This window comes from Falco cherrug, chromosome 6 (assembly GCF_023634085.1).
Source record: "Falco cherrug isolate bFalChe1 chromosome 6, bFalChe1.pri, whole genome shotgun sequence".
NCBI classification, from domain to species: Eukaryota; Metazoa; Chordata; class Aves; order Falconiformes; family Falconidae; genus Falco; species Falco cherrug.
In genome coordinates, this window is record NC_073702.1 from 28,021,298 (window position 1) to 28,036,254 (window position 14,957).

The following is a 14,957-nucleotide window of genomic DNA, read 5'->3' on the forward strand; positions in this document are numbered from 1 at the left end:
CTGCATTCAGTTTTGGGTCCCCAAAGAGGGGACAGCGGACCTGTCAGAGCAGGCTCAGAGGAGGGTCACAAAGATGATCAGAGAGCTGGAGCACTGCCTGAAAACAGGTTGAGAGAGTTGGTGGTGTTCAGCCTGGAGAAGGGAAGGCTCTAGGGAGAGTTTTTAGTGGTCTTTCAGTACTAAAAGAAGGGTAGTAGGGCGTGTAGTGACAGGACAAGGGGAAGTGGCTTTAAACTGAAAGAGGGTAGGTTTCAATTAGCTATTAGAAAGAAATTCTTTACTGTGAGGATGACAAGACACTGGCACAGGTTGCCCAGAGAAGCTGTGGATGCCCCATCCCTGGAAGTGTCCAAGGCCAGGCTGGATGGGGCTCTGAGCAACCTGGTCTAGTGGAAGGTGTCCCTGCTCATGGCAGGGGGTTGGAACTAGGTGATCTTTAAGGTTCCTTCCAAACCAAGCCATTCTATGATATGTTGTTCCAGTCCTGAAGGTTGCCTCTGGATAAGCATAAATTAAGAAAACTTAATTCTTCAATTTTAAGGGAACCTCCTGGAACATAGTGTCTTACTGTAAACTTTGCCTGATCTTAAAATTCAAATTACTAGAGGCTACAGAGTTTTTGTGTTTCCAAGTCTTTTTACCCTTGGTTGCTTTTTAAAAGAACACAGTTGTTTGACATATGAATGTGCCTCTCAGATTTAAAATTTAAGGACTTCATAAATACTTACTCCATTAATTATTTAGCATTATTTTAGGAGAGAACTGTAATCCTCAAAGGAAGAAAATGTATTCAGCTTTGCTACACAAAGAAGTTTCCACATATCAGCTGTTCTGTTACAGTTCATGTGTGTGTTCTTACCCAGCACAAAGTATTTGCTGGAATCTAGGAATCGGAAACAAAAAGTCCCAACTCCGATTTTCCCTTGTCCTCCCACTAGTATGTGCGTGGCCAATAACTGAACATGTTTACTAAGTGGTCTTTGGATTATGTTTTTTTTAAACAGCTTGCAAAGAATATTGGGAATGCTGGGTTTAATGAGATTATGGAATTCTGTCTGCCAGTTGATGAGATGGTCAAACCTAATCCAAGCAGTGATATGTAAGTAAAGAGCCACTACTTCTGAAAAAGGCAGGCATTTAATGTAATATTGCTAAGGGGTTGTGCCATTATGGTTTGCACCAGCAGGCCATGGAAGGCATAATGTTTTACACATAGACTTACAGTCAAGGATTAAACCTTTTTTCTGATGCTTTGCATGCCTCTTTTATTGAACTTTATCTGATTGTACCTTCCCTAATAGTAAAGATAATTTTACCAGCCCTCTGAATCATGATTTGTGGGACAGAAACAAATTAGCCATGACTTGTTTGGAATTTTAAAGACTTACAAGGGTAGTAATTAAAACCACAGCTATTAATTTTGTGCTATTTAAAACAGAATCAGAATAAGGTGCACGTGTTACCTGAAAGATACTGAACACCTAGTATTTAGAAGCTATACCTAGGACTTAAGTCCATAACTATGTGGAATGAAGACAGAATATTTAATTGAATTCCTTGAAAAAAACTGAACGGTGATGGCAGAGACACAGCAAAAACAGCTGGCTACTTGGCTGGGTATTACTCTATCAGAAAAGAGCTAGTAAATGATGCAGAAACAAGCCCAAAAGAATTGGCTTTGGATTAAGCTGATTTTACGTTATTTGGACTTTCACCATTCCGACAGAACCAGCATTAAACCATGCAGTTTAAATAATTCTTGCCAATTATATTCAAGTGTCAGTACTATCAGTAATAATAGAGAATATTAATAATTAGAAATACTAATGATTTGACAATGCTGAATCAATAGCATACGAAGACTTCTAAATATTCATATTTAAGATAAATCATTTAGTTTGATACTTCTGCATATCAACATTTCATTTAATGAAATGAGAACCTGAAGACTGGCTTTTTTTTTTAACTGTGAAGGCATACTCTCATATGCTTTAGGAATAAGAGCTATCCATTGATTGAATTTATTTGATTTTTTTTCTTTTTGCCCATTATGTAGTATCTAGATGATAAAGTATGACTTTGTTACATGTCTTCTGTGCGGTGTTACATACATCCCAAAAGCTGGTAAGGAGTTATGCCTTTGGGAGGCATGCAAGCTCCCCTCTTGCTGTGATTGGAAGAGTAGTCATTTGTTGGTTGAGTATCAACAGCAGAAGGGGTAACTCATATGCTGATTCAAGTGTTCTAAGTCTTCACCTCAGTTCAGAGGTGAAACTAAACACTCCACTACATCCTCCCTGTTACAGTTGTGATCCAGAGTTGCTTTACAGAACGTACTCGCTGCTGTCAATACAGATCCAAGGCCTGGATAGTCTATGCATCAGAGGTGTAAGACATATTTTTGTATCCCATGCCTTCTGTCTCTTTCCAGCATGTGTAGGAGTTCAAGTTAGGTAAACATAAACCTGCAAGGCTGCTCTTAACAAACCAGCATTATGAAGCTTTGATGTATCTTCTGTACCTAGACCTGGGTAATCTTGATCTCAACTTCACACCAGAGTTCAGAGGGGAAAATTCATCATCTGTCTTCATACTGGATGTTTGAATCATCTTCTGTAGCTGTGTTTCATACTGGAAATACGAGACTGCATGTCTTACATGCATATTTAAAAAGAAAAATTATACTGAATGAGAAATAGTCTTTCCCAGATTTTATTTCAAATTACTTGCATGTATTTATGGAAATTCTAATGTGTATCTTCTGCTAAAAGTTATAGAAGTAAAATATATTCAATTTCAGGAATGCAAGAAAAGATTATATTACTGCCAAGTATATTGAGAGAAAATACGCAAGGAAAAAGCATGCTGACAATGCAGCTAAATTGCACGCTCTTTGTGAAGCAGTCAAATCAAGAGACATTCTTGGATTAGTCCAAGTATATGCTGACGGTGTGGATCTCACAGAAAAAATTCCACTGGCCAATGGCCATGTAAGTATTGTAAATTTTATTGGACAAATTGTTATAAGTGCAATATGCTTTCATTAATCAAAAATGGCTGGGTTTTTTTTTTTCTTATTTGTAAATAAGATTTGAAACACTGTTCTGAACACTTGTCCTTTTAGGGACATAATTTAATGGTAACAGAAGATATTATCTAAAACAGTTTCTATACACTGTCATTATTTTAAATGTGTTAAAATGTTAAATATGAAATCAATCAGTAATCTATTAGTTTTCAACCCACTTTTTTGTTTACTTCAAAGAAACAAAAGGGAAGCAATAAAAGTCTTCACAAGACATGTTTTAATGGTAGCATGTCTTGATATTTTGAAATGAAAAGTTTTAATTCATCTAATTGGTGTCTTCGTAAAATTCCTGCTTCTCTGTAGATCAGAAAAAACAAATGTCCTCTTTTTTTTTTTTATTCTTAGGAGCAAGATGAAACGGCACTTCACCTTGCTGTTAGGTCAGTTGATCGAACATCCCTTCATATAGTTGACTTTTTAGTGCAGAACAGGTAAGTGTATGGAAAACTATTATTGATACTGCTTTTATGTCAAGTAATATAAATACTAAAACTAATTCTAGTATTTGCAAATGTAATTTTATTCTTTGAAAATCTTGTAATGAGAAAGGTTTATTAATATAGGATAGGAAACTAAGTTTAATCAGCTTTCTTCTTTTTTGTACTCCAATAGTGGCAATCTAGATAAGCAAACATGTAAAGGTAGCACAGCCCTGCATTACTGCTGTCTGACAGACAACGTCGAGTGCCTCAAACTGCTGCTGAGAGGGAAGGCTTCTATTGAAATAGGTAAAAGGGTAATGTGTACTTCAATTTCGTATTCGTCACTGCTTCAGATAAGAAACAGTGAATGTGGAAGAATTGCATTTTCTCCTCAATTGTTTATCATAATTCTGTGAAGACAATCTTCATTATAAAAAAACTCACACCAGTATTCAGTGTTTATTTCAAGCTTAAAATTTCCTTACACATTACACTTGTTATTTTAACAAATCTAGATAAGTAAGTACCAAGAGTTTTGGCTGATACCTTGTCTAGTTTTATACTTGCCATTTCATGGCTATCATTCCATATATATGACATGTTAGGTTGCTACTGCTTGTTACATTCAGAGGGTTGGTATGAGTTGGACCAACATGTGAAGAAAAGAGATGAACTTTAGAGTGTGTTGGTCTAGTTCTTCACTATGTACCTGTAGGTTTGTCTTTATCTTTAGCAATGGTCATGTTAATAGTGACAGCTATCATCATAATTTTCTTTTCTTGCTGTAATATAGCTAACGAATCAGGAGAGGCACCACTTGATATAGCTAAACGTTTAAAACATACTCACTGTGAAGAGTTGGTAAGTATGGCATATTATTGTATGTTTGTGTATTTTTGAACAGAATCATGTCTGAATATTTAACATTTACAGTTAAATATGCGACTAATATATTCCAGACAGAATAGTTGTAGGCTTACAAATAGTTATATCATAAGTTAGATGTGTTTAAGAAGAAAACCACATTTCTTTTCAGATGCTTTGAAAAGGCTAAACTTCTTGGAGCCCACGAATTATACTGTTTGAGCTATTAGTCCCAGATCCACAAGTAGGATCCCTTCAGTAATTTGCAGACACCACCAAGCTGGGGGGAGTGTTGATCTGCTTGAGGGCAGGAAGGCTCTACAGAGGGATCTGGACAGCTGGGACCGATGGGCCAAGGCCAGTTGTATGAGGTTCAACAAGGCTCAGTGCCGGGTCCTGCCCTTGGGTCACAACAACCCCAGGCAGCACTACAGGCTGGGGCAGAGCGGCTGGAAAGTGCCTGGTGGGAAAGGGCCTGAGGGTGCTGGTTGATGGCCGGCTGAACGTGAGCCAGCGGTGTGCCCAGGTGGCCAGGAGGGCCAGCAGCACCCTGGCTTGTGTCAGACACAGTGTGGCCAGCAGGACCAGGGCAGTGACCGTCCCCCTGTACCGGGCACCGGTGAGGCCGCACCTGGAATCCTGTGTTCAGCTTTGGGCCCCTCACTGCAAGGGGGACTTGGAGGGGCTGGAGCGTCTCCAGAGACGGGCAGCGGGGCTGGGGAAGGGTCTGGAGCACAAGTCTGATGAGGAGCGGCTGAGGGGCTGGGGTGTTTGGCCTGGAGAGGAGGAGGCTCAGGGGGGACCTTATCGCTCTCTACAGCTGCCTGAAAGGAGGCTGTGGGCAGGTGGGGGTCGGTCACTTCTCCCAGGTAACAAGTGACAGGACAAGAGGGAATGGCCTCAGGTTGTGGCAGGGGAGGTTTAGATTGGATATGAGGAAAATTTCTTCACCAAATGGGTGGTCAAACATTGGATGAGGCTGCCCAGGGAGGTGGTGGAATCACCATCTGTGGAGGTATTTGAAAAGATATGTAGATGTGGTGTCTAGGGACATGGTTTGGTGGTGGACTTGGCAGTGTTAGGTACACAGTTGGACTTGATGATCTCAAAGGTCTTTTTCAACCTAAGTGATTCTGTGATTCTAAGTGTCTCATGTCTTACTGAAATGGCATCACTGAAGTACTTTTTATGGGTGAGGGACATGGATGAAGGCCATTTTCTTGTTGCCCAGAGAAGTTGTGGATGCCACATTGTTGGAAGTGCTCAATGTTACATTGGATGGGACTTTGAGCAACCTGAGCTAGTGGAAGATGTCGCAGCCTATGAGCGGGTAGGGACAACAACACAACACTAGATAACCTTCAAAAGTCTGTTCCAGCCCAAACCATTTTGTGATTTTTTGTCAAGACAAGTTGTATGCTGTCACTACTTTTAGTAAACAAGAAAAATGGATTAGTGGGTTCAGGGCTTCTTCACAAGTGAGTCTGATTAAAAAAAAAAACAAGTGCCATTGCAGTTAATTTCTTTGACTTGGAATTTCTAAAGCAAAGCAAATAGGATGTGGTGCTTATTCTCAGAAAATGGAGAATGGACCTAGAGTGGTTAATGAAAAGACTGGTTGCTTTAGATTTCTTTATGTTGTATTTGGTCACAGAGCATAATTCTTTAAGCTTAGCCCAGTACAGTAATTTCCAGATTACCGAAATCTGTTTTTAAAATAAAATTAGTACTTAGAAACCGAGGTTCTTTCTTTATGTGGCTTTTGTTTGGTTTTAAATATGTTGTTTTAGAATAAGTACTGCCCATAACAGGTGTTAACAGTCTTTTTTTTTCTTTTTTTTTTTTTTTTTTTTTTTTTCCCTTAGCTTACTCAAGCACTGTCTGGAAGATTTAATTCTCATGTTCATGTAGAATATGAATGGCGGTTACTCCATGAAGATCTTGATGAAAGTGATGATGATGTGGATGAGAAGCTGCAGGTGTGTATCAATATTTTTTTTTTTCTGTACATATAGATGTGTGAGCATGATGTTCACAATGGTTTCAGTAACACTACTTTTTACTACAGGTATGAAGGCACTGTGAAATAAAGTTCTATAGTAAAATGTAATAGCTTAAATTTTAGTTCCTTAAATTTTAGTTTGTCTTCTTTTTCCTCTTTAATATAAGTTATAGAACATATCAACATGTGATGATCAAATGATGATTACCCAGATGTGGTATCTTTTTTTTTAATGGAGTCAATAGTTTTTTTCAATACATCAGGAATATTTAGATCTGCTGATCATGAAGCAGAACTAGCATGACCTAGGAAAATTGCCTTTCCAAAGACGGGCCTTATAGTATCTTCTCACGTTTGTGAGCACATAGCTTTAATTTTGGAACAGTTTATGCATCAGCTTGTCTTCAGTAGAACTAAACTTGTGCATTAAATAAGCTATGTCCATTAATAGCAGGGTAGGGTCTTAATTATAAATCTTCATGTAGAAGTATTTTTGGTTTTCTCTCTTCTCATACCTGAAATTTCTGATGGTGTTGTGGTGCTGTTGGGTCCAGAATCAGAGAATGGTTGGGGTTGGAAGTGACCTCTGGAGGTTATCTGGTCCAACCTCCCTGCTAAAGCAGGGTCACTAGAGCCAGTTGCCCAGGACCATGTCCAGATGGCTTTTTTGTATCTCCAAGGATGGTCATATTGTAAATATTACGAAGCGTTCCAGTAGCATAGGAACTTCAAAGCATTTTCAGAATTTAATTTCCCAATTTAGGGACCAACTGCAGCACCTAAACATGTCAACAGGGAACGAACTACCATGTTGGGATGCCTGAACAACACTTTAAAATGGTTTAGGTTTCTAGAGGCCAAATAATTTGAAATGGCATATAGGCTCCTAAATACTAATGACATTCTGAAACTTTCGTAATTTGAAGTATTCCATATTAAGTATTGAACACATGATTTTGTTCTTTTTCTGTGTGCAGTGTTATGATTGTTTATTCCTTTTCTGCATCCCTTATAAAGTACAAGGAATACACAATAGGCTTTATGTTAGTTAATCTTCAGTTGTTAGCACAACCTTTTTTTCTCTTGAAAGTAGCTTGCAAAAACCCCTTTCTCTTCTGGATAGTGAAATTTGACTTTTTTCTTTCTACAAGTTTTAGCATTTTAATACTTCTTTTGCAAAGTCCCCATCTCAGCTAAGGCATGAATTGCTAATAATTCATAATGTAAAAGCAAATCTTGTGTGTTGGATTTGTCTGTTTTCAGAAATACTAAATCCTGACAGCCATAGGTTCATTTTTGCCTTCACAGGATGTCTTTAAAAATGCTAGGTCATCAAACCATTGAATTGTCCTAATGTTTTGAAGACTAATTTTGACACCAATAAGTTTCCTCTGTTGCAAAATACCATTTTCGCAAGATTTTGTCTGCATAGAATTCTTCTCCCCATGTCCTTCCTATCTTTTTAGTCCAAGATGGCTATTACCTCTGGTGCTTGACTTGAACTAGCAACAAAGAGCAAAAAACATGTCACGAGTCATCCCTTTCAAAGCACAGTTGCTACCTTTAGAGTCTTAAGATTTTCCTTGACAATTTTGGTATCGGTGCAAGAATCTGGAATCTGTGAGCTGATAAAACCAGCTTCTTCTGGGTGAGCTTTCATATTCTGTCCCGGTATTTATGTATTCCTATATATTGTACCACCATTCAGATAGTAACAGCAGTAACAATGACCTCTTTTTGATAAAGCAGCTTGAAACTTTGTTATGTTTTGGAGATTTAATTTTTTTCAGCTGTAAAACTTTTTGGGTAATTTACAACTAGGTATCAAGCAAATCCCTTTCTGGGACACCCTAAATGTGTACTTTGGATCTGTTTTTCCTTCGCTTCATTATTGCCAGTTGCTTTCTTCGGTTGAGCATTCTCTTTTTGGCTAGTCCCTGAGCTCCATCTCATATAGGAAGTTCCCTGCTACTCAGCAATGAAACTAAAGTAATGAAACTGCAACTTCAATACCCACTATTAATAGGCTTATACTACAGGGACATTTAAAAGGAGATTAAGGACTATTAATCACAGACTTGTGTCTGTGACTACATTGGATGCACTAGTGAATACTGCTGTTGCTTAGGATCACGTCTGGGCTCTGTTTATAGATGTCAAGCTGTTGGGCTTCTCTCTTTCTGGTAAAGCAATCAAATAGATTTTGTAATCTCTGTCAGAAAAGGTCATGTCTGAAATTTAAGGGTTTTTTAGTTCAGCAGTTTTCCTATAAAAGAGAGCCTAAACTAAAAGAAGGCTAAGACAATCCAACTGGTTTCTGCTGCCATTCCACACACCAGCTGGCCTGGTCCTGCCTCATATTTTGCCTGCATTCTGGCACACGTTTTGCCTGTATTGAGCTGTTCCAGTTTGGTAAACCAGTGCAAAGCCAAATCAACAAAACAAAAAATAATTTTCTGCTGGTTTAGAAAGCAGAAGCAAGTGTGGACGGAAACAAACAGCAGAATCGGGACAGTGGAGAGGTCAGGGAATGGAGAGTGTCAGCCAGCGAGGAGTAAGGCTGCTAAACCGAAGTAAACGTAGGGATTAATGCATCTGCTGTCAAGTACGTTATTCTAATAGATCTTTGAGCTATAATGTTGTGCTATAACATGTCTGAAGGCCCTACATGATCACTCCAGAGTAAGTATTGAATATATTCAGATGAAAATAGATTGTTTATTTGTGATACTGTTGGTGTAAATCTTTATTCTGGCTAAATGCTATTACTATAAATGTTTATTTTAATTTCATACTGACAGTACGTCAGCGACATGTTTATGTAACACTATTTCTAAAGGCATACTTATGTTCTCTGAGCTGTGAATTGTTACAACCCGTTCCTGTACTAGCCCCATGAATTTATAACTCCAGCTATTTTAATTATCATTTGATAACAGTTATTGCTACGCTTGCTGTTCAAACAGGAGGAATAATGATAAGTGTGCATAGCAAGCAGATGACTTGCTGTAAGTCCCAGATAACTAATTAGATCTCATTTGATAAGTTGCATGGGATGAGCAATGTTCCATTCCTGCTGCCAACTGAAGTAATCTCACGAACTTGTCCCATGGTATTAGTGAGCTAAAAAGAATTCATGAGAAGTTTTGGCTCATAGTTTGTTGTAGGCTGAGCTACAGGTAGAATACTTAGATACATTTCTGTCTGGTTTTTGAGATCACGCTCATCTATTTGGGATCTAATACTGCTGAACATCAGATGAGGCTTAGGATCTTCAGGGTTTTATTTACTTTTGAAAATATTACCTGGTATTTTGATGCAGGGAAACTTTACTGGATCCAGTCTGAATATTTATATTGACCATCGATAAGAGTATAGTCCTGTGTATATAGCGATACAGTATTATCCTATAAGACTCTACTACAGGAGAAAATAAGAAAATAATTGTTTTGAAATGCTATTCACATTTAATCTTTCTTTTGTTAATGTTCACAGTTACTTGGCCTTGAAGAGGGCGGAATGTAGCTTTTAGATTACGTATTAAAAGCAACAAAAATGCATCTTAGAAGGCATTTTTTCTTTCTAGACACTATTAACTTTCTATCTACTAATAAACAAAATGAGTACAACTAATGTGGTATCAGTGAGTTACTTCTGTTGTTGTGTTTAAGCAACCCAGTCCCAATCGGAGAGAGGACAGGCCTGTCAGCTTCTATCAACTTGGGTCAAACCAACTTCAGCCTAATGTAGCATCCTTGGCAAGAGATGCAGCAAACATTGCTAAGGATAAGCAAAGAGGATTTATGCCAAGTATATTACAGAACGAAACATACGGAGCAATACTCAGTGGCAGTCCACCTCCCATTCAGCCTGCAGTACCTGTTACAAGTAGTGCACCTCCTCTACCTCCAAGGAATATTGGCAAAGGTACTAACACCAGACAATATCATTGTATGTTAGAAGAATGAGATCATAACTTTTTTTATATTATTACATTTTTAGGTTTTCTTTTGCAGCTATTTTGCACAGGTAAGTATTGGAACAGTTTATTGATAACTTCATTTTATGTACTTGAAGTGAATGTGCACAACCTGTTCTGAGTTTGGTTTTCAGTATACCTGCAAGAAAGCACACAATAGTGTTCGGGAAAACAATGCCTAGGTAACCTCAGTAGAGTTAAATTATTTATTTAAAGGAAGGCTGCAGTCAGGTTAGTTCAGCAAATTGGTTTTTGTTATATTCCATCTTTTCATACTTCTGCTTCCTGAAGATGTCATTGTCAGAGTTCCGTTTAAACGTACAATTTCAATAGCATTTGACTGCTGTGGAAAATTGTTTAAGGCCTGTGAGAATGGAGAGCATATGCAGAACGTGAGAGGGTTTAACCTTGCAAAGTCTTCTCTTAAATACATGCTTCAAGGTTGTTGAAATAAAATTGTAAGTGTCATGATGTGGAGAACTGAATGATTTTAAAGAACTGGTAGCTGACTCAAAATCTAACTGCCAATTTCTGGTTATACCCTGATCAGCAAAACAATGTGAAATGTACATGCCTCATCCTGGTTCAGAAGGGTTGTGTGCTTGCAAAACTCTATCATTAAAGCTGATACTGTGCACATCATTCTTATCTTCATATGTAATCTGTTTGGATCATAGTGAAGAAGCATAGAGAAATCTGTATAGGTCTTCTTTGTACAGTACATGTGCGGTGTAATTCATTGTTTTAGTATCTCTATTAATCCAGCAGCTTTCATGGATGCTAAATTTATGTAAAGTTCAATTCAAGAAAAATGGCCGTCCAAACACATGGTTTTCTATGGTGCTGTAATTCAGACTCCCTAAGAGGAGATATTAGCATGGAATGTTCTAGGCATATGTGAGTGGCTTCTGCCTTTGGGAGGACTGTACAGAGGTCAGAATGCAAGACTCCATATACCAGTGATTGTGTCTGAGATGGCAAATTGAATGTCTGTGTAATATGAAAAGTCAAGTTACTGGTCTCACAGAAGTGGCTGCAGCATAAAAGTCAGATTAATATGTTATCTTGGAGACAGAAAAACTAAGAACGATAGAACAGCGTGGTATTGGGTTACTTAAAAAGGGTGGCATGAGACTGGGGGAAGTTTAGCAACATACAGAAGTTAACCAAGGTGGGGTTCCTTTCATCTAACATTTTTGCATAAAGTCTAAGCTTAATATCTAGACACTTCTTTTCCTTGATGGAAAGGAGTGTTTCCCCCACCAAACAGGAAAATTTACCCAAGGAGTTTGCGTAGTCTAACTGTTAGATTCTATCTCTGAATTAGTAATACAATTGAGTAGTTAAAAAGACTATTCTACCCTTTGATATTATTTTAGTCATGGCCAACCATACTATTTTACCCACTGTTTACCCTTGATTAAATGACACTTTTCAAAGAGCGTCATTTTAATTTCATTCCCAACCCCAGACAACTTGGCAGTGGTATAGTGCAACTCGTGCCAAGAAAGCATGCTGCCTGGCTTAGATTATTAGCTCATATTCTTTACTTTAGCAATGTATTAGCCTATCATTTTATATTCTTAGTTAAAAGCTGTAATAGTATCATTGATCTTAGCTTCTTGTTGATTGCTGATGTTGTTGATGTTATGCTTACGGTGTATTATTACTCCTTTATCTTCTTAGCTTTAGGCTGTTCTCCAAGTCTTCTGAGCCTTTTATGCTTTTCCTGCAAGCTAATATTTATTCATACCTTACTCTGTTTCATCTTTTCTTGATATGATGCTCATGTGCTGAGTAGGGAGAAGTGGCATGATACGTGCAAATTACTGCCTTTATGAAGAAAACCTGTAGTGTGTTTTTATGAACTGGGGAGGCAGCTCTTCAGCTTAAGAATGGAGTCATTTAGGAGGCCCCCCAAAAGTTGTACTTTGTTTCATGACTAGCTATTATACCTTCTTGTTTGGATGAATTCAGAATTGCAATTTTATGTCAATTCCAAGACAAAACTGATGTTTTGCTTTAAGTCAGCAATGTCTGCTAATGCTCATGCAAGAGTAAAGTTCTTTTCTTGCAGTACCCAAGAAGATTACAGCTGTCAGTCAGGGATTAAAGAAGGTAGCAAGACTTGCCTTCTGTCGTCTTGAGAAATTTCTGTTTTTTCAAGTGTTGACGTATTTTAAAGTAATGTCTGCGGATGAATTTTACTTGGGTAAAGTGTTAGTAAGACTTCACCCAGAAACTTGTATGTCATTTTTTTTTCATACCAGACTCTGGTTTCTGCTGTGGCATTCCAGCAGGATGGCAATGGTTCCTATTGCTGAAATAGTGGTATAGCTACACCATTTTTAAAAGCACGGGTGTGAATATTAACACTTTGTGCTTAGGGTAAGCAATAATAATAATACAGTATTTTCCTCTCTTTTTAGTTCAGCCTTCAGTTCTTGGCAGTGGTATTCAGACAATTTCTTCATCTAATGCAATGTGGAAGACAAATTCTTTAGGAGTGGAAAGTATAAGCAGGCAGAGGTCTTCATCAGATCCACCAGCTATTCATCCCCCTGTGCCGCCATTGCGTGTAACATCTACAAGTATGTTTCCACTTTCCCCTGTTTTCCCTTCTGCTGTATCTAATCATAGTTGGCTTATTTTTCCATTTCCACAACTCATACTTCCTCTTTTGGTGACTGTAGCTTTGGCCTGTCGTTCCCATCCAGTAACTTTGTATGAACTGTCTTCTCTGATGCCCTAGTGAGGACTGTATGGTGTAGTGCAGGGTCAACAGGAAATACTACCTATTACTAGAGCGAAAGAGCTCTTCACTTTTTATATATGTGTTGTTGCAATGCCGCATTTCTCCCTAATTGTAAAGATGAGTGTTACATGTAGGCCTGGGGCTATGTCTCCACGTTGTGCTTGGTTGGTGCAGACCATAGGAATGCAAGAAGATGCTTTAATGCGTTACCAGCTGCTGTTGTGGTTTCAAGAATTCAGTAGAAATTTTAATTAATTGCTAAATGTAATGTGAAGTTATTTAGATGTTAATTGTAACAGGATTTGATATTCCTCTAAATAAAACTTCTCAGATATTATTCCCTCAGTTATTTTTCTATAAAACATGAACTGAAGGTCTTGATGGGCAAACACTAGTAGCATTTCATTAAATATATTCTGATCTTGTATTTTCAAGAAAATTATGGACTTTGGTAAGAATTTTCTTTGTTTGTACTTTAGTGCTTGAATGAATTGAAGTACTTGTGAGCTCTCTGACCTTGGCTAGGTGGAACAAGAGGTAAACCTCTTTCCAAAGAGGTCCTCCTTTCAATGGAAAGATTGCTTTCTGTTTATGTTATAGATTACAGGTAGTAAAGCATTTTTCTTGGATTGGGGTAAATCCTGTAACAGGAAAATATCCTGTGCTGGGAACACAAGAAATAAAATGGTAAATAGGAATTTAATTCCACTTCACTGTCTAACTTTCTTCTATAGATGTGCTTTCTCCGGCACCACCGCCTCCAGTGGCAAAAACAGCCAGCATTATAGAAGCTTTGAACCAGCAATCTAAACAGCAACCAGCTCTTCCACAAACAAAGCCAACCCCACCACCGCTGCCCCCACAACCTCCTAGTAGAATCTCTCAAAGAAAGCCTATTCCTGGGTAACTGATGTCATTTTAATATTTAATATACTTCATGATTATTAGTAACTTTTTAATTTTATGGTATATAACGTGGAAGTCATCTATACAGCATGCATACTTTTGCCAATGATGTATTCTAGAGTATGGGAATGAACAGAAGGCAGGCACTAAGGGAGCAGATCACAAGACAGCCTAGTGATTTAAGATTGTATGACTTGCAGAATATCTAAAGAATGCTTAGCCGTGATAGAACTGAGAAGCCACAAAGAGTAATCCATTTCTAATTCTCATCTAATAACAAAAAAGAGATAATGGGATCTTATGTCTGATTGTGCCATTTATTGTTCATATACTTTGACTAGGTTCAGTTCCATTCAATATTTTCATTCATGGCAGGAGTACAGAGACCTGGAACAGAAAAAACTGTTTTTAAATTTTCAGGAAACAAAGTTAGGAGGTACAAGTGTACTGGAAAAGAGGATTATATCCAAAGCAGTTGAGAAACTGGAATAATAGTCAAGGGAGGGATTTCATTCAGTAAGCAACACTTAGGAACAATCAACAACAAAAACAAGCATGGGGAGCAGCGGAGTGTGGTTAAGCAAAAGTCCTTAAAAGAAAGATCTGCAAGGACATAGTGAGTCATAAATAAAAGGAAGTCAGACAACTCATGCTGCTGTGGAAGAGTCAAAGAGAGATAGTATTGTTTGATTATAGCCTGCAAAGTGTATGAATTCATCCTTCCAGTTGACTGAACATCAGTAATGCCTCAGCTGGACTGCTGTAGTGAGGCAGAAACCAGGGCAGATGAATAAGGTAATGAGTAGTCTAGAAAATAGGACCTGTGAGAAAAGTTTGGAACAAAGAAGATTCTCTTACATTTTTTAAAAAAGAAATTGTAGCATAGATACAAAATAGATAAAATATATACAAAATACATAGTGTTGGATTATGCCATTCCT

General features: G+C 37.9%; 1 protein-coding gene across 3 annotated transcripts in view; it reads left to right on the forward strand.

Moving 5' to 3' along the window:
• The window catches only part of ASAP2 (ArfGAP with SH3 domain, ankyrin repeat and PH domain 2), a 96,378-nt gene that overhangs the window by 69,170 nt on the left and 12,251 nt on the right, over positions 1-14,957 (forward strand). For 2 of the 3 annotated variants that reach the window (XM_055714172.1, XM_055714173.1), the window contains exons 16-24: positions 1,005-1,099; positions 2,801-2,990; positions 3,434-3,519; positions 3,701-3,816; positions 4,304-4,371; positions 6,240-6,353; positions 10,048-10,303; positions 12,785-12,946; positions 13,845-14,013. In XM_055714172.1, the coding sequence (XP_055570147.1) occupies positions 1,005-1,099; positions 2,801-2,990; positions 3,434-3,519; positions 3,701-3,816; positions 4,304-4,371; positions 6,240-6,353; positions 10,048-10,303; positions 12,785-12,946; positions 13,845-14,013 (1,256 nt within the window). The remainder of the gene's footprint in view (positions 1-1,004; positions 1,100-2,800; positions 2,991-3,433; positions 3,520-3,700; positions 3,817-4,303; positions 4,372-6,239; positions 6,354-10,047; positions 10,304-12,784; positions 12,947-13,844; positions 14,014-14,957) is intronic. The other variant, XM_055714174.1, reaches the window with a different exon arrangement.